The sequence below is a fragment of the Neoarius graeffei genome, chromosome 6 (genome assembly GCF_027579695.1).
Source record: "Neoarius graeffei isolate fNeoGra1 chromosome 6, fNeoGra1.pri, whole genome shotgun sequence".
NCBI classification, from domain to species: Eukaryota; Metazoa; Chordata; class Actinopteri; order Siluriformes; family Ariidae; genus Neoarius; species Neoarius graeffei.
In genome coordinates, this window is record NC_083574.1 from 66,177,904 (window position 1) to 66,196,996 (window position 19,093).

Below are 19,093 nucleotides of genomic sequence, written 5' to 3' on the forward strand. Positions count from 1 at the left end.
TTACTTCGATGACCTGCTCATAATGGGAAGAGATGAGGCAGAACATCTGAAGAACCTCGACAGAGTCCTGCAACACTTGCAAGAGAACGGACTCAGAGTGAAAAAGTCAAAGTGCGAGTTCGGAAAGACCCAAATCGAATACCTGGGCCATGTCCTGGATGAAAAGGGGGTGTACCCATCTGAAGACAAGGTGAGAGCAATACACGATGCACCCACACCCACAAACGTCAAAGAGCTACGGGCTTTCCTAGGCCTAGTGAACTACTATGGCCATTTTGTGCCACAGCAAAGCACTGTGTTAGCGCCACTTTACAGACTGCTGAAAGAACAAGTCGCATGGAAATGGAAGAAAGCTGAGCAAGACGCGTTCAACAAATGTAAAGAGCTCTTGACAAGTGACAAAGTGTTAGTACACTATGATCCGAACCTGCCGTTGACCCTTGCCTGTGATGCTTCAGCTTATGGCATTGGAGCTGTAATCCAACACACAACACCAGATGGAGAAGAGTATCCAATAGCTTATGCTTCATGTACACTCTCTCCAGCAGAGAAGAAGTATTCACAAATTGAGAAAGAGGCCTTAAGCCTTGTGTATGGTGTTAAGAAGTTTCACCAATACCTCTGGGGATGTCAATTCAACCTGGTCACAGACCATAGGCCATTATTGACTTTGTTCGGAGAACACAAAGGGCTCCCCACAATGGCAGCAGCCCGGATCCAGAGGTGGGCCATCATACTGTCTACCACATTGTTTACCGTCAGTCAGAGAAGCATGGCAATGCTGATGGGTTGTCTCGTGTGCCGCTGTCAGAGACCAAGGATGCGGGAACAGAGACAATCTCCGCCTACGTCGGCACACTGATATGTGAACACCTAGAGGGCGTGCCGCTGACTGCAAAGCAGATTGCCAAGGTAACGAGAACTGACACAGAGCTGTCAAGGCTGCACAGATTCATCATGGAAGGGTGGCCAAAGGAAATTCCTGAAGAACTGAAAGTATACCACAAAAAGCGTGATGAACTCTCTGTGGAGCAGGGGTGTGTGCTGTGGGGCATGAGAGTGATTGCACCAACTAAGCTCAGAGCTGCCATGCTTAAAGAAATCCACAGTGGGCACCCTGGCATTGTGAAAATTAAGGCAATCACACGGCAATATGTCTGGTGGCCACATATTGATATGGACATTGAGAGTGTGCAAAGGATGTGAAACATGCCAGCTAGAGCAAAGCATGCCGCGCCACGTGCCACTGCATCCCTGGGAATTTCCAGGAGATGTTTGGAAGAGGCTTCACATTGACTTTGCAGGGCCTTTCATGGGCCACATGTTCATGATTGTAGTTGACGCATTCTCAAAATGGCTGGAGGTTTACAAAATGACACAAATAACCTCCACTGCAACCATCACCAGACTAAAGAGACTGTTCGCATCATATGGAGTCCCTGAACAGATTGTCACAGACAATGCAACAACCTTTATGTCTGATGAGTTCCAGCAGTTCGTGAGGAGAAATGGAATCCTCCACACGACTGGTGCCCCGAGGCACCCAGCCACAAACGGCCTAGCTGAGAGATACATCTCAATGTTCAAGGCTGGCATGAAAAAGCTGGCGAGAGAAGATTTGAGCACTGAAGACAAAGTCTCTCACTTCCTGCTACGGTATCGCACCACTCCCAACAGGCGAGACGCCTGCTGATGTGTTTTTGAAAAGACATGTCAGAACCAGACTGGACTTTTTGAAACCAAACATCCAAGAAACGGTGAGGAGAAAGCAGTATCTGCAGAAGGAAGGACATGACAGAAAGGAGTTGGACAGACAGTTCGAAGTCGAGGAGCAAGTCTACCTGTGAAACACTGCTGGCGAAACCCCAAGGTGGATCCCAGGAGTCATCACCCAGCAGTCGGGGCCTGTGTCATACAAGGTCCGCGGTGAAGCGACGGATCAAGAATACTGATGCCATGGAGACCAGCTGAGACCTCGCCGTTCTGCGGGGCTTCCAGATCAGCAACCTGAGGAAGTAGCTGAGGAGACCGGGCCGATGGAGAGCAGTTTCACAGCATCCCCAGCACCTGAACTGTCAGAGCCAGCTGAGCCGCCTGATCCTGTAGCGGTGACCCTGAGGCGCTCCCAGCGTACCCCAAAAGTGCCTCAATGTTACCAGGACTGAGTGTGGTGATAAGAGACTGAGTGCTGATGTTTAGTAAAAGTTATAGTTAAAGCATTCAGTTAACTTTATTATGCAGTATGGGTAATATTGACATTTCTAATCTTAATGCGCATAGTAATGATATATTTTATGTTACAGTGTTTGGTTAGAATAATACATTAAGCTGCGGGGTGTCGTGGCTCAGGTGGATAAGGCGCCATACCATAAATCCGGGAACCCGGGTTCGATTCCGACCCTAGGTCATTTCTCGATCCCTCCCCATCTCTCTCTCTCTCTCTCTCTCCCCCGCTCATTTAAGCTAACCTTAAAGTAAAGGGGGAGGTGATGTGGTATATTGAGCTTATGGGCTCACCGTGTGTTCATGTGATACGCGCATGCCTAGACAGATGCGCCAGAGAACGCGAGCCATTACCAGCATGGCATGTTGTATCAGTTATGCAAGTTATCAGTAAAGGTGTTAAATGCGTGCAACCGTCTCGTCATTAATACACCACAAATATTTAGATAGAATTCTGAGAATGCCAAGGAACTCGAAACAGTTTCCTTATGTTAGAGTACATAGCATCACTTGTGATGGCGCCAGTGTGTGTGGCCTGCCATCCGCTGCTGTCAGCTCTGGCGTCTCTGTCTGTACTGTTTTCATTTTATGTTACCAACAAAGTGAACTGTCTGCTGGTCTACGACCGACAATCACTGCTCAGCATTCGGTCAAACTATGAAAACCTGTTGCGCTGGGGCTATGGTGGACAGAACTGCCCTCCCCCTCCACTGCTGTCAGATTTACCTGCGTGCATACTCCGCGGACCTGTCCCTCAACGGACCCGGAGACGCAAACATCGGGGGAAACGCAGCGGTCGACTGGTGAAGCTGAAGTTCCATCTGTCGTTGACTCCTGGGATCAAGGTCCTGGATTATTTTCCCGATCACAGCCGATTCGTCTCCTGGCACTCCCTGGAACCTGCATACACCTGGCTGAAGACTGTCATCGCTCCCCCGGAGGCCGCCTGCCACACCCAACGCCCTTGCTCACCTCGTCTCCGCAGAGGAGGGGTGAACCACTGTCATCTTCGGCCGGTAGGTTGGGCACCCCGGGAAGAGTGCGAGCCGCTTGCCATCAGGTTTGCACTGGTGAATGCGTGTTCGGTGGGAAACAAGACCTTCATCCTGAACGACTTCTTCAAAACGCACCAATTGAATGTACTGTGCATCACAGAAACCTGGCTGTGCTCAGGTGAGCTGAGCCCTTTTGCTGAGCTGTTATCGCCAAATTGCTCATTCCTTAACTCGCCGAGAACAGCTGGACGCGGTGGTGGTTTGGCATCTGTTTTTAAAAACTCTTTAAAATGGAGACAGTTGTTGCTGGCTCAGTACGCCAGCTTTGAACAGAATGCTTTTGAACTGATTGCCTCGCATGCCGTTCTGTGCGCGGTGATCTACTGTCCTCCGAAGTACAACAAGGATTTTATACAGGACTTTTCTCACTTTCTGTCTGAGGTCATGCCTAAATATGATCGCGTGCTTATAGTTGGTGACTTCAACATTCACGTCTGCTGTCCCTCCAAACCACTGTCTAATGACTTTTTAAATCTTATTAACTCTTTTAATCTTGTTCAGTCTGTGACGGGCCCCACCCAAGTATTAGGACACACATTGGATCTGATTTTATCCTATGGACTCCATGTGCAAAATCTGAAAATACATGACGCTGTTTTCTCAGACCATATGGCCATATCATTTGAACTCCCCTGCTCTGCAAACAACTCAAATGCGTGCGCCTCCGTATGCTGGCGCCGCATTATTAATTCCACTACAGCGTCCCGCTTTTCTGCTGCATTCCATAATGCCTCTGAGTCCCATGACTCGGCTGCCTGTTACGATGTTGAACAACTGATTTCATCTTTTTACTCTACCTGCACCAGCATCCTCAACTGTGTCGCACCTGTTAAAACTCTGCGCCCAAAAACAAAGCAAGTCCCCTGGTTGACTGACGCCTCTCGCTCTGTCAGACGAGAGTGCAGGAGGGCTGAACGCAGGTGGAAAAAAGACAAGTTACATGTGAACTATGACATTTTGAAGGAAACCTGGGCTAAATACCAGAAAACTGTCAAGTCTGAAAAACACAAATATTTCTCTGACATTATCCATCATAACAGTGATAAACCACGTGTCCTTTTTAGCACCATCAACACTGCTCTAAACCCCAAGCAGCATGTAGAGTTAGACCCCTCCTCAGTTAATAGTGACACACTCCTGCAGTTTTTTGTTTCTAAAGTCAACAATATTAGAGCTTCCATAACCCCTCCCTCTTTCGATCCCTCTGTCCCTGTCATTTCCACTGCAACTTTTTATCAGTTTGAAACCATCTCCCTGGCCACTTTAACCAAAACAATTGGCCAAATGAAAATTACCTCTGGCCAAGCAGACACCATGCCCTCATCTCTCATCAAGCCGACACTGGAGACCACAGGTCCCAGCATACTGGACATTATGAACTGTAGCCTTGTCTCAGGATGTGTTCCACAGTCATTTAAACATGCAATTGTACAGCCATTAATTTAAAAACCTAATTTAGACACCACTATCCCCTCCAATTACAGACCCATCTCAAAGCTTCCCTTCCTGTCCAAGGTCCTCGAAAAACTAGTGCTCCAGCAAGTGCAATCGTTTTTAGACTCCCATGGCATCTTAGAACCCCTCCAGTCTGGTTTTAAAGCTCTCCATAACACAGAGTCAGCTCTATTAAAGGTTTTAAATGATCTTTTAATAGCTACTGACTCTGGTGACAATGCCATTTTGGTTTTACTTGACCTCACTGCTGCGTTTGACACTGTTAATCACAACATTTTAATTTCCCGTCTAGAGAACTGTGTTGGTATCAGAGGCACTGCCCTTGAATGGTTTAAATCTTACCTGACAAATAGAACCTTTTCAGTCTGCCTGGGGGACTCAGTATCCCCTTCTGTTCATCTCTCCTGTGGCATTCTGCAAGGTTCGATTCTTGCCCCCCTACTCTTCTCTCTGTACATGCTACCCCTGGGGTCTATCCTTAGAAAATACAATGTATCTTTTCACTGTTATGCTGATGATACACAGATCTACATGCCCCTAAAACCCAGTGACCCCCATGCTTTTAAACAGCTACTAAACTGCCTTGAGGACATCAAAGCATGGATGGCCTTAAATTTCTTAAGTTTTAATGAAAGTAAAACTGAGGTCCTAGTCTTCCGGCCCAGTGCCACCTCTGACCCCCTCCATGACCTAGGCCCATTCGAACCCAATGTAAAAGACACAGCGAAAAACCTTGGTGTATGTGGCAGCGGGGGCGTGGTCAAGCGCCGGTCTGTGACAGGAGGGCGGAGCCAGGGAAGGTGAGTGGCAGAATCACTACACCTGACAGTAATTAACCTGGTGTTTGTGTGTCTTCCCAGTACCGCGCCCTATTTAAGGAGGCAGAGGGAGAGCAGAGGAGAGCTCTTCCCGGGACAAGAACACAGTGTGTGTGTGTGTGTGTGTGTGTGTGTGTGTGTGTGTGTATTTACCTGAGTAAAACTGTTGTTAAACTGAAAAGTCTGGCAATAAAAGCCTATTCTTACCGGAAGCGTTGTCCTGCTGTCCTCTGTGCTCCACCCACACCTAAGAGAGCTCTACAGTGGTGCTGAAACCCGGGAATAAGGTGGAGCACCAACCCAGCAGCCCCATGGAATCCTCCCCATTCGCAGACCTGGTCCACGCCCTCGCCACGGCTCAGCAAAGCCAGCACCAGGCGCTCGTCACGCTCCGAAAGGAGCAAGAGCGGCGCTTCGAAGCCCTGGTGCTGGCCCAGCAGGAAGATCGCGAGGCATTCCGGCATCTCCTTGCGTCGGCGGGGTCCACCAACGCCCCGGCCGTGGGCCCGTCTCCCCTCACCGTGACCAAGATGGGCCCGCAGGACGACCCCAAGGCGTTCCTCGCATTGTTCGAACAGGTCGCCGAAGCCTCAGGGTGACTGATGGAGCAGCGCGCGGTGCGCCTCCTCCCCCTCCTGACGGGAGAGGCGCAGCTGGCCGCGCTACAGCTCCCCGCCGACCGCCGGCTGGCCTACGCGGACCTTCGCCGGGCCGTCCTCCAGCGCATGGGGCGCACACCAGAACAACAGCGCCAGCGCTTCCACGCGCTGCGGTTGGAGGAAGTCGGCCGGCCGTTCGCGTTCGGCCAGCAGCTCCAGGACGCCTGCTGGCGGTGGCTGAGGGCCGACGATCGCGACTCCGAGGGAATCATCGATCAGGTGGTGCTGGAGCAGTTCATCGCCCGCTTACCAGCCGGAACCGCGGAGTGGGTCCAGTGCCACCACCCGGCGTCGCTGGATCAGACAGTAGGACTGGCGGAGGATCATTTGGCGGCTGTTCCGGCGGCAGGACAGCCGACGACGTCTTCTCTTCTCTCCTCTTCTCTCTCTCTTTCTCCCCTCCCTTCTGTGTCCCGTCCTCGCCCCATTCCCCCACCACGGAGACGGGGGCCGGCTCCACCCCAGCCGGCCCGCCGCACCCGTGGTTCCCTCCCGTTTCTCCCTTCTGTGTCTGTCTCTCCCCCCCCCTCAGGTGAGTGAGCCCCAGAGCACCGGTGCAGAGGGAAAGCCCGGGCCGGTTTGCTGGCGCTGCGGGGAGCCGGGCCACCTGCAACAACAGTGCGCAGCAATGGAGGTGGGCGCGGTGGTATGGATCCCCGACGCGCCAGAAGCTGCCCTCGATCGGGCCGGAGCGTATCGCATACCGGTGAGTGTCCAAGGGGCTACATATCAGGCGTTGGTGGATTCTGGTTGCAATCAGACCTCGATCCGCCAAAGCCTGGTGCAAGACGAGGCATTGGGTGGAGCACAGGGGGTGAAGGTGTTGTGTGTGCACGGGGATGTTCACAGCTACCCTTTGGTGTCGGTCCACATATTTTTCAGAGGGGAAAAATCTATAGTGAAGGCGGCGGTTAATCCTTGCCTTACCCACTCTTTAATTTTGGGGACTGATTGGCTGGGATTTCGGGGTTTAATGACGCGCCTAGTAAAGAGTGGGTCCTGTCATTTGACAGGGGGAGGTCCCGGTGTCGCTTTGGCTGGAGCTGCTGTCGCAGAGCCGTCTATGTCATCTCCGCGACAGAGTGAGGAGCCGCCGGCTCCTCCTCTTTCTGTTGGGGAATCCCTCGCGGATTTCCCATTAGAACAATCGCGAGACGAGACTCTGCGACATGCGTTTGACCAAGTGAGAGTAATCGATGGTCAAACGCTCCAGCCGAATGCCACCCTGTCCTACCCCTATTTTTCTATTATGAAGGATAGATTATACCGAGTGACGCAGGACACTCAGACGAAAGAGCGAGTCACACAGCTGTTAATTCCAAAGAGCCGCCGGGAATTGGTATTTCAGGCGGCTCACTTTAATCCCATGGCTGGACACCTAGGGCAGGATAAGACACTAGCCCGAATAGTGGCCCGATTCTATTGGCCGGGGATTCGCGGCGATGTCCGTAGGTGGTGTACGGCGTGCCGCGAATGCCAGTTAGTAAATCCAGCGGCCATTCCAAAAGCGCCTTTGCGCCCCCTACCATTAATTGAGACCCCGTTCGAAAGAATTGGGATGGATCTCGTTGGGCCATTAGATCGGTCAACACGAGGGTACCGCTTTATATTAGTTCTGGTGGACTATGCAACGCGATACCCGGAAGCGGTGCCTCTTTGCAATATCTCAGCACGCAGTATTGCGGAGGCCCTCTTCCGCGTCATCTCCCGAGTTGGAATCCCGAAAGAGATTCTGACTGACCAAGGCACCTCGTTTATGTCACGAACACTGAGCGAACTGTATGGGCTATTAGGTATCAAGCCGATCCGCACCAGCGTTTATCACCCACAAACGGACGGTTTAGTTGAACGGTTCAATCGCACCCTCAAGAATATAATTCAAAAATTCGTAAGTGAGGACGCACATAACTGGGATAAATGGCTTGAACCCTTGTTATTTGCAGTGCGAGAAGTTCCCCAAGCCTCCACGGGGTTCTCCCCGTTTGAATTGTTATACGGGCGTAAGCCGTGCGGCATTTTAGATGTGCTGCGAGAAAATTGGGAGGAGGGACCTTCACAGAGTAAAAACAAAATTCAGTACGTTATGGACCTGCGCGCAAAACTCCACACACTCACCCACCTAACTCAGGAGAATTTGCGGCAGGCCCAGGAACGGCAAGCCCGCCTGTACAACAAGGGCACGCGCCTTAGAGAGTTCACTCCGGGAGATAAGGTACTCGTACTGTTGCCCACGTCGAGCTCCAAATTAATCGCCAAGTGGCAAGGACCCTTTGAGGTCACACGGCGAGTCGGGGACGTCGACTATGAGGTGAGGCGAACGGACGGGGGGGGGGGCACTACAGATCTACCACCTCAATCTGCTTAAACTCTGGAACGAGGAGGTCCCCATGGCATTGGTGTTGGTAGTTCCGGAGAAGGCAGAGCTGGGGCCGGAGGTTCAAAAAGGGACTTTGGCATCACGTACCTCTCCGGTCCCCTGTGGAGACCACCTCTTCCCGACCCAACTCACGGAGGTCGCCCAGTTGCAGGCCGAGTTTTCGGATGTGTTCTCGCCCCTGCCCGGTCGCACTAACCTCATAGAACACCACATAGAGACGCCCCCGGGGGTGGTAGTGCGTAGCCGCCCTTACAGGCTACCCGAACACAAAAAAAAGGTGGTTCGGGAAGAACTTCAGACCATGCTCGAAATGGGCATCGTTGAGGAGTCCCACAGTGACTGGAGCAGCCCGGTGGTCTTGGTACCCAAGGCCGACGGGTCGGTCCGGTTCTGTGTGGACTATAGAAAAGTCAACGCGGTGTCTAAATTCGACGCGTACCCAATGCCTCATATTGACGAGCTGCTCGATCGACTAGGCACGGCTCGCTTTTACTCGACACTGGATTTGACAAAGGGATATTGGCAGATCCCCTTGACTCCATTATCCCGGGAGAAAACGGCCTTTTCCACACTGTTCGGCTTACACCAATTTGTCACACTTCCTTTTGGGCTGTTTGGGGCGCCCGCTACATTTCAGCGGCTGATGGACAGGGTCCTCCGGCCCCACGCCACCTATGCGGCTGCATATCTTGACGATATTATCATATGTAGTAACGACTGGCAGCGACACTTGCAACACCTGAGGGCCGTCCTTAGGTCGCTGAGGCGGGTGGGTCTCACTGCCAACCCGAAGAAGTGTGCGATTGGGCGGGTGGAAGTACGGTATCTGGGCTTCCACTTGGGCAACGGGCAGGTGCGTCCCCAAATTAATAAGACAGCAGCGATTGCGGCCTGCCCGAGGCCCAAGACCAAAAAGGGGGTGAGACAGTTCCTGGGGCTGGCTGGCTACTATCGTAGGTTTATACCTAATTATTCGGACGTCACCAGCCCGCTGACTGACCTCACTAAAAAGGGGGCGCCAGATCCGGTCCAGTGGACGGAGCAGTGCCAGCGGGTTTTCTCTGAGGTAAAGGCTGCACTGTGTGGGGGGCCACTATTACACTCCCCTGACTTTTCTCTCCCTTTTGTGTTGCAGACCGACACGTCGGACAGAGGGCTGGGGGCGGTGTTGTCCCAGGAGGTGGAGGGGGAGGACCACCCCATCCTGTACATTAGCAGGAAGCTGTCGGTGCGTGAGGGGCGCTACAGCACTATTGAGAAGGAATGCCTGGCGATCAAGTGGGCGGTCCTCGCCCTCCGTTACTACCTGCTGGGGCGCCCTTTCACCCTCTGTTCGGACCACGCGCCCCTCCAGTGGCTCCACCGCATGAAAGATGCCAACGCGCGGATCACCCGTTGGTATCTGGCACTCCAATCCTTCAATTTCAAGGTGGTCCACAGGCCGGGGGCGCAGATGGTCATGGCGGACTTCCTCTCCCGTCAAGGGGGGGGTCGGCTGCGGGCCGGACGGGCGCCCGGCCTGAGTCGGGCGGTGGGGGTATGTGGCAACGGGGGCGTGGTCAAGCGCCGGTCTGTGACAGGAGGGCGGAGCCAGGGAAGGTGAGTGGCAGAATCACTACACCTGATGGTAATTAACCTGTGTTTGTGTGTCTTCCCAGTACCGCGCCCTATTTAAGGAGGCAGAGGGAGAGCAGAGGAGAGCTCTTCCCGGGACAAGAACACAGCATGTGTGTGTGTATTTACCTGAGTAAAACTGTTGTTAAACTGAAAAGTCTGGCAATAAAAGCCTATTCTTACCGGAAGCGTTGTCCTGCCGTCCTCTGTGCTCCACCCACACCTAAGAGAGCTCTACAGTGTAATTTTAGATTCATTTTTTAATATGGAGAAGCAAATCAACATTGTTGTTAAGTCGAGTTTTTATCAACTAAGGCTTTTATCCAAGGTTAAGCCTTTTTTATCTTTTAAAGATTTTGAGAAGGTTATTCATGCATTTGTTTCCTCCCACCTGGATTACTGCAACGCCCTGTATGCTGGCACAAGTTCTTCCTCCATCTCACGCCTGCAACTTGTTCAAAATGCTGCCGCCCGCCTTCTCACTAGAACACAAAGGCGAGAACATATAACACCTGTGCTTGCTGCTCTTCACTGGCTCCCCATACGCTACAGAATACATTTTAAGATTCTTTTATTTGTTTTCAAATCCCTACATTGACTGGCACCCTCTTACTTGTCTGACCTCCTAAAAATTCACACCCCCTCCCGGGCCCTCAGGTCAGCTGACCAATTACACCTAGTTGTACCACCCTCCAGACTGAAAAGTAGAGGGGACCGAGCCTTCGCAGTCATTGGCCCTAAATTCTGGAACGAGCTTCCACTACATATACGTTTGGCCCCGTCCTTAGCTGTTTTTAAAACTCATCTCACAACCCATTTTTATGCCTTGGCTTTTAACTCTGTATAGCTTTTATTTACTTATTCATTTTTGTTTTTCTTTTAATGTTACATGAGTCTTTTTACTTTATTTTTTAATTACTTACTCTTAGTTAATTATTACTCTAAATTTATTACTATGCCTTGATGCCTTTTATTACATGATTTCTTGTTTTAAGATTGCACTGACCTGTGTTGTTGGTTCTTAGTTGTCAGGTCATGTTGTCATCTCTCTGTGTGTATGGTGTCAGTTACGTTGTCTTTGTGTTTTGTGGTGTCCTCAAGTCTTTTTACCTGCTTGTCCAGCACTTTGGTCAGCTGCCTCTGTTGTATTTTAAAGTGCTTTATAAATAAACTTGACTTGACTACATTGTGTTCTTTGTACTCACTTGATTGTTTATAATGTACTGTAAACATGGTGTTTACATGGTGTTGTAAACATACTGTACCACCATGTAACTATTGTATTTTTATGTAAGCCCCGAATGTTTGTGTATAAGTTTTTTTTAATCAACAATATAATATAAATAAAAACAAACAAACAAAAAAAAACCTTCTTCCTTGCGCACGCCACAGTTTTCCTGGGTGCGGCCAGTGAGACAGGTGAGTATCGAGCTTAGGGACACGCCCATTGTAACCTGAATCCGGAAGTATTTTGTTTTTCGCTCACACAGGTAGATGTTATGTTCCGGGTGTTTTGTCGTGTTTGTTGTATATCTTTAATCGAAATACTTCTTGATTTTACTTTTGGTACTTCGCATTTGTGTTGTTTATTTTTAACTATTGTTTTTATGTAAAAGACTACAGCTTTTTATTTGTTTGGTGCCAGAAAGGATAGGCTACTCTTTTCACCTGCCCTCGACAGCGAACAACAAGACTGGTTTGAGAACTGGTTTTACTCAACCTGTATTGCTCTACGAAGAAAAAAAATAAATCAAAAAGTGATCGTGTAACAGCCGTGCAACAGCACAAATCAGCAGGTCACCTTAAAGACATGGACCCAATGGATGCAGGAATGCGTTACACTCCAAAGTCTTCGGTAGGCCTTTTACTAACCTCTGTTTCTCCCTTTGATGCTTGGTTACATTTGGGTTTACCCTGAATTTATTACGCAAATGTTGTTCGTTTTATAAGCTGGTTAGATGCATTACTCTATCATGGCTCAGAAAAAATAGTAATATATATATATATATATATATATATATATATATAGTTGTCTGCCCGACAGTTTGGTCCACAGTGGAAGTAAATGGGAATACTGCTGTTCCTCCCAGCCTTTTTTGAGTTTCAGACCACAAACGATTTTATTTGGGATGGTTTTCTCCAAGTGCTGTCAGACATGACTATGTTTATAGATTAAATTTCAGGAAAAACAAACATTTTATTAAAATCCTATTTATTATTATTATTATTATTATTATTATTATTATTGCTATTTGTTTATCAGATTCCTCTTCATTTATTTTGGGGAAAAGATTTCCTTTTTGTGTTGTGTGTGTGTGTGTGTGTGTGTATATGGTGGTTTTTCAACTGCACTGTCAGAAATGGGGTAAAATATGAATCCATTTCTGTCCCCCAAGGTACAATCTACACTAATGTACTCCCTCGGGCTCATTATTGGACCTCAGAGTAACTATGTGTACCTTTTTAGGGCCAAAAAGTTACATACATGTTCCCAAGCAGTATATAAAGCATACAAATGAGCACCGTACAGGGCACTGTCCCAGTAACAACCCCTTGTACCCCTAAAGGTACAATAATTTTATATTTTTTCTGAGAGTGTAGGTGCTGTTTTGGCCTTGTGAACTTGTGTATATACAAAAAAAAAAACCCTTTCTTGTCAGTTTATGTAATTTTTGTTTTAAGAGGGGATGCATTGCCATCACAAGATAACTTCAATTTTCAATTTTATTTATTTTAACCAGGTTTGTCCCATTGAGATCACGATCTCTTTTACAAGGGAGACCTGGCCAAGAATGGCAGTACATGAAGTTCCATCACATCATCACAACAAGCACAACAAAACATCACATCGCCACATCAACACAAACAAAAACATAATTACATCGTCACATCAAAACAGACAAAACCTGAAGTTCAAAATCAAAGCTAATAAATTTATTAGTTAACTTGGTCACTTTTTGCATTTTTTCCCCCTGACCCTTAATGAACAAATCCATCACATCTAAATATGACTACTTTTTTTTTTAATAGCGTGATGTGTCAAATATCCAACTATTTTCAAAACTGGTTTTGCCAGTTGATACCTTTTTACAGTTATTATACATTTGTGAGTGAAATTAATTAAATGTCACAAGGACCAAACAGTTTAACACACATTCACCACAATCTGAAATAGTGTTGGCTTGGGTAGATACTGTTTTGAAATAAATAAAATGTATTATTACATTAAGTAGGGTATACGCTCTCAAATTGTGAAGTGTTTAATTGATGGATATAACTTTTAAAAAATATATTTTCAAAGAATGTGTGCAGTGATGGAAATGACATTGCGTTGTGGAAATGCGTTAATACATATAGAAAATCTTAAATGTATTTCCAAGAAACGGTTAATTTGAATTTTTTTTACTGAATTATGAAACTGCTTTTGCAAGGAAAAAATGTGTCTAAGCAATAAATGATGCATAAAAATTACATAACGCTTAATTTTTAAAAATACATCAAATTCGGTTGGTCTTAGATAAATAGTTGTGTATGAATTACTGTATAGAACTTTAACAACACCTGGTGGAAATGTAGCTTGTACTTTCAATGCATTGTGTGTCTTCCATTATGCAGAAGATGATTTTGAAATTCTACTATATCTCTCATTGCTTTCACTACACCTCTTTCTATTTTCCTCAAGTTTCTCTCCCAAGCTCCTTTGAGCCGCTCTTGATATTTTCTACCCTTGATGAATTGTACACTATCAGCATAAATGTAATTTCTGCTACACTCTTGTCTTTTCCACCACAGATGGAAGTGTGGTGGAAATTACATTTCTACAGTATTTTGTGGAAAAACTGCAAGGTAGCTTGACCTGCTATCAAATCAGAGCTAACTAGCGTATGATGCATGCAAAATACACTGGCTACCGTTTATATATTAAAAACAAACAAAAAAACTCTAGCCTCTTAGAAATGTCCATGAAGGTACAGCATGTTTGGGAATGACATACAATAAAAATATTATCTATTCAAGCACTATTTACCTTGATCTTTTTTTCAATAGCTGTACATGAAAAATGTACTTCTCCTCCATATCTGAAATAGTGTTGTGTTGTCACTGTCCATTTCCATCGCAACCACCTAAACAATCTCTCATACAGATTTTTTAGTAGGAAATTACATTTCTTTGGTGGAAATCATGGTTATACTGGGTGGATTTTTTTTTTTTAAACACAAAATATAACCATGTTGACAACTGTCTCACATTAAATACCAAAATATTTTTGAATATTACTTTTATTAGGGTACATTAAAAGTTTTCAGATAAGTCATATGTTTAAACTTTGAATTTTAGGAGACTGTTTCTTCAAGGGCAAAATGGTGATATTGACGCTAGTAAGGATGTTAAAAAGTAAGGAAAAAATGGACAGATGGTAATGTTTCTAAGGTGATTTTTTTTATTGTTAAATTAAAACAGGTTTTTTTTTTAATATAAATATGACCAAATGATGGAAAGTTGCTTGTAGTTTAAGAAAGTATGACTTAATTTTAGTTAAAGTTTGTGAACTAGGATGTTTCATCACAATATTAAGATTTCCAATTTGAGCATAGCTATCTTCTATAAGGGATAAAATTAATCATTGAGGGCTTTTATGAGATTCTGGTATTGCTGTTTAGTTTTTGACATGAGAAGAAAGCAGTGAGGACTGGTTAGCCTTAACAAGCTAAAGGTTATTCTCCTCCTCAATGAATGATTGGAAATACAGGCTTATAAAATGGACTCTGCCGTTGATAATTCTGAACTTGGTTTGCTTTTCTCAGTGGTTTCTATTTGCACCATAGTTTTAGCTAATGGAATACTGAGATCTGACATGTACATAAGTACTTGTATGTGCATACAATGCTGACATTTTGGAATGCATCCCTTCAGTATATTACATATTGTATTATGCTATGCTTCAGTGCCTTGGCATGCATTTCTTCAGATAGTTAATGCATCTCTCAAGTTATTGGGTAAGAATGCTTTATCACGTGTTCCTGCAGACAGGTTTTAGTCCCCAGATTTTAGGGGTGAGTGAGAGACAGACTTTCCGTAACTTCCTCAGTCTTATAAATTATTTATGGGTTAATTTTAGAAAAATTAAAGCTCAATAATGTGGTTATTGTAATGTCAGTTTAGTCAATATTTTAAATGAAAGTGAATGAATTGGGTAATGGCCTAATCTAATTTAGGCAAAAAGCTAGTCATTGTATATAACCATTGAAGGTAGATCGCCTTTCAGATTTTAAGTTTAGGTCATAAAAAGAATTTTCCCTGACACCCAATTATTTTTGTTTAGTGGACCGAAAGCCACTGAATTTGAATTGCAGACCTCCGATTTTATTAGGTTTTTTAAAATGGAACAATTAATGAATTTTGGGCCATGTGGCCCTAAATTCTCTACCCCTCCATTGCTTCACCATGACCCAATTCAAGATGTACTTCTCAAAAAAAATTATCAGGTCAGTTCAACTTCTGGGATATTGATCTGGTCAGTTAAGTAGCTGAGGGGTGTTAATCAATTTCAGCTGCTTTGGTGTTAATAAAATTAACAGCACGTGCACTAGAGGGGCAACAATGAGATGACCTCCAAAACAGGAATGGTTTCCCAGGTGGAGGCCATTGACTTTTTTTTTTTTTTTTCCCCCCTTCTCATCTTTTCTGACTGACTTCACTAGTTTTGCATTTGGTTAGGGTCCGTGTCACTACTGGTAGCATGGTGTGGTACCTGGACCCTTCAAAGGTTGCACAGGTAGTCCAACTCCTCCAGGATGGCATACCAATGTGTGCCATTGCCAGAAGGCTTGCTGTGTCTCCCAGCACAGTCTTGAGCATGGAGGAGATTCCAGGAGACAGGCAATTACTCTAGGAGAGCTGGACAGGGCCGTAGAAGGTCCTTAACCCATCAGCAGGACCGGTATCTGCTCCGTTGTGCAAGGAGGAACAGGATGAGCACTGCCAGAGCCCTACAAAATGACCTCCAGCAGGCCACTGGTGTGAATGTCTCTGACCAATCGATCAGAAACAGACTTCATGAGGGTGGCCTGAGGGCCCGACATCCTGTAGTGGGCCCTGTGCTCACTGCCCGGCACCATGGAGCTTGATTGGCATTTGCCATAGAACACCAGAATTGGCTGGTCCGCTACTGGCACCCTGTGCTTTTCACAGATGAGATCAGGTTCAACCTGAGCACATGTGACAGACGTGAAAGGGTACGGAGATGTCGTGGAGAATGTTATGCTGCCTGCAACCTAATTCAGCATGACCGGTTTGGTGGTGGGTCAGTGATTGTCTGGGCAGGCATATCCCTGGAAGGACGCACAGACCTCTATAGGTTAGACAACGGCATGCTGACTGCTATTAGGTATCAGGATGAAATCCTTGGACCCATTGTCAGACCCTACACTGGTGCAGTGGATCCTAGGTTCCTCCTGGTGCATGACAATGCCTTGCCTCATGTGGTGAGAGTATTGCAGGCAGTTCCTGGAGGGTGAAGGAATTGATACCGTTGTCTGGCTCCCACGCTTGCCTGACCTAAATCCAATAGAACACCTCTGGGACATTTGTTTTGGTCTATCTGACGCCGCCAGGTTGCACCCCAGGCTGTCCAGGAGCTCAGTGATGCCCTGGTCCAGATCTGGGAGGAGATCCCCCAGGACACTATCCGTTGTCTCATTAGGAGCATGCCCTGATGTTGCCAGGCATGTATACAAGCACATGGGGGCCATACAAACTACTGAGTACTGTTTTTGAGTTGCTGCAATGGAATTTCAGCAAAATGGACTAGCCTGCCACATCAGTTCTTTTCGCTTTGATTTTCAGGGTGTCTTTGAATTCAGCCCTCTGTGGGTTGATAATTTTCATTTCCATCAAATGATGTGGCATCCTTTTGTTCCTAACACATTACCCAGTCCATATCAGGAAAGATATCCAGCATGACTTTTTTTTTTTTTTCCCCAAATTGAGATCTGATGTGTTTTCAAAGTGTTCCTTTAATTTTTTTTGAGCAGTGTACTACATCCTGCATCATGTGGTGGGCTTTTTTTTTCGTGCAAGGCATTGTGGGATACAAATTTGAAACAGGAGAGGAAAATGGAGGACACGAATGCAACGTGAAGGACTGACTACAGTAACTAGGGCTGTAACGATATGCGTATCGAAATCGAAATCGCGATACGCAGAGCCATGATCCGTATCGCGATACAAGAAGGCAGAATCGCGGTACACCCTTTCAAACTTCTCCTCAGCCCAAAAACAGAGGCGCTTCCAAACTTCAATTTATGAATACTTTTTATTTAAATTACATTTTAAATTTACTTAAATTGCTTTAATTTTTTTATATCTATTAGTAAGTCGTTTTTTCGCCGACCTGCGACAATCTTCTGCGAGTCACGCAACGTCCACACTCGCCACTGGCAACCATATGGTGTCCTTGGCCACCAGAGCATCCGTTTCTTTTAAGCGATCTCCATTCTGGTTGTGACGTGGGGAGCGAATCTATAAACAAGCAGCTCATTGGCTGGCTAGGTGTGCCACAAGCCAATCACAATCACTTGACCGGAAAGGCATGCAGTGTTGCCAGATTGGGCAGGTTTAGGTGCTTTTTGGCTGGTTTTGAACATATTTTGGGGTGGAAAACGTTAGCAATATCTGGCAACACTGAAGGCATGTCTGCTTGGGCGGAAGCCTTCTGCGGCAGTTACATTTTGACACGCGAGCAATGTTTCACCATAAAAATTCCGTAATTTCCATCTGTTTTCCGCGATCACAGAAAATCATTGGCCCTATGAGAGTGACACAGTGAGAGAGCCACCCCCCCAAAAAAAATCTTAACGGATTTACACGATTTGGAAAAATGACTTTTTCAGAACCGAAAAAACAGAGCTTCCGGCTCAACAGTATTATTTTGAGAAATAAAACAATCTTTGGATATACATTTGTTCATTTTTGCATACATATTATTCATTCTCTGCAGTGGTCTGAATTATTTGTTATTAAATAGTTAATGTAAGTAAATGTTAAGTCAAATTTACTACTTTAAAAAAACATTAAAAAAAATCGTGGGCGTATCGAATCGTGGGTCAAAAATCGCGATACGAATCGAATCGTGAGTTGGGTGTATCGTTACAGCCCTAACAGTAACGGAAAGTGAGAAGTAAAGATGTTGCAAAGGAAACGCAGGACCAAACTAATAAATGTCAGCGAGCACCTCGGTGTGATCAGCTGTTCGTTTAGTGACCGAATGATGTAACTGTCGGTGCACGGTCAAGATAAACCTATAGATGGTAGTAATGCAACACCGGATGCCAGCGTCAATAAAACCCAAAAGAAGAAGGTAAACCTACGGGTGCGCACACCGGAGTTCCTCTGTTTGCTTGACTGCACAAAGCGAGTGAATTCAGGCATATTATTTGCTAAGGAATCCCCTCAAAGTAAATAACTTCCCAGCTACAGAATGGCTTTTTTTTTTTTTGAGATATTGCAGAAATAAGCATGTATCACAATGACCACATTTCAGAGGGAACTAAATTTTCACCGATTTTGTGAAATTGAAAGGTCATATCGCTTTAAATCCTGGTTATAAATTTAACACATCAGTTGGCATGCAGCACTATTATTAGAATTGTTTTTTAAATATATATATTTATGACCGGGCGGCATGGTGGTGTAGTGGTTAGCGCTGTTGCCTCACAGCAAGAAGGTCCGGGTTCGAGCCCCGTGGCCGGCAAGGGCCTTTCTGTGTGGAGTTTGTATGTTCTCCCCGTGTCCGCGTGGGTTTCCTCCGGGTGCTCCGGTTTCCCCCACAGTCCAAAGACATGCAGGTTAGGTTAACTGGTGACCTCTAAATTGACCGTAGGTGTGAATGTG

The 19,093-nt window shown here is 46.3% G+C and overlaps 1 protein-coding gene and 1 pseudogene across 1 annotated transcript in view; both read left to right on the plus strand.

Moving 5' to 3' along the window:
- Positions 1-957: 957 nt before the first annotated feature.
- Positions 958-1,693, plus strand: LOC132888308 (uncharacterized protein K02A2.6-like; annotated as a pseudogene).
- Positions 1,694-11,667: 9,974 nt separating this feature from the next.
- st14a (ST14 transmembrane serine protease matriptase a) overlaps positions 11,668-19,093 on the plus strand; it is a 56,838-nt gene continuing 49,412 nt past the window's right edge. Inside the window, exon 1 of the mRNA XM_060923997.1 lies at positions 11,668-12,056. Within this exon, the coding sequence (XP_060779980.1) occupies positions 12,012-12,056 (45 nt within the window). The 5' untranslated portion in view covers positions 11,668-12,011. The remainder of the gene's footprint in view (positions 12,057-19,093) is intronic.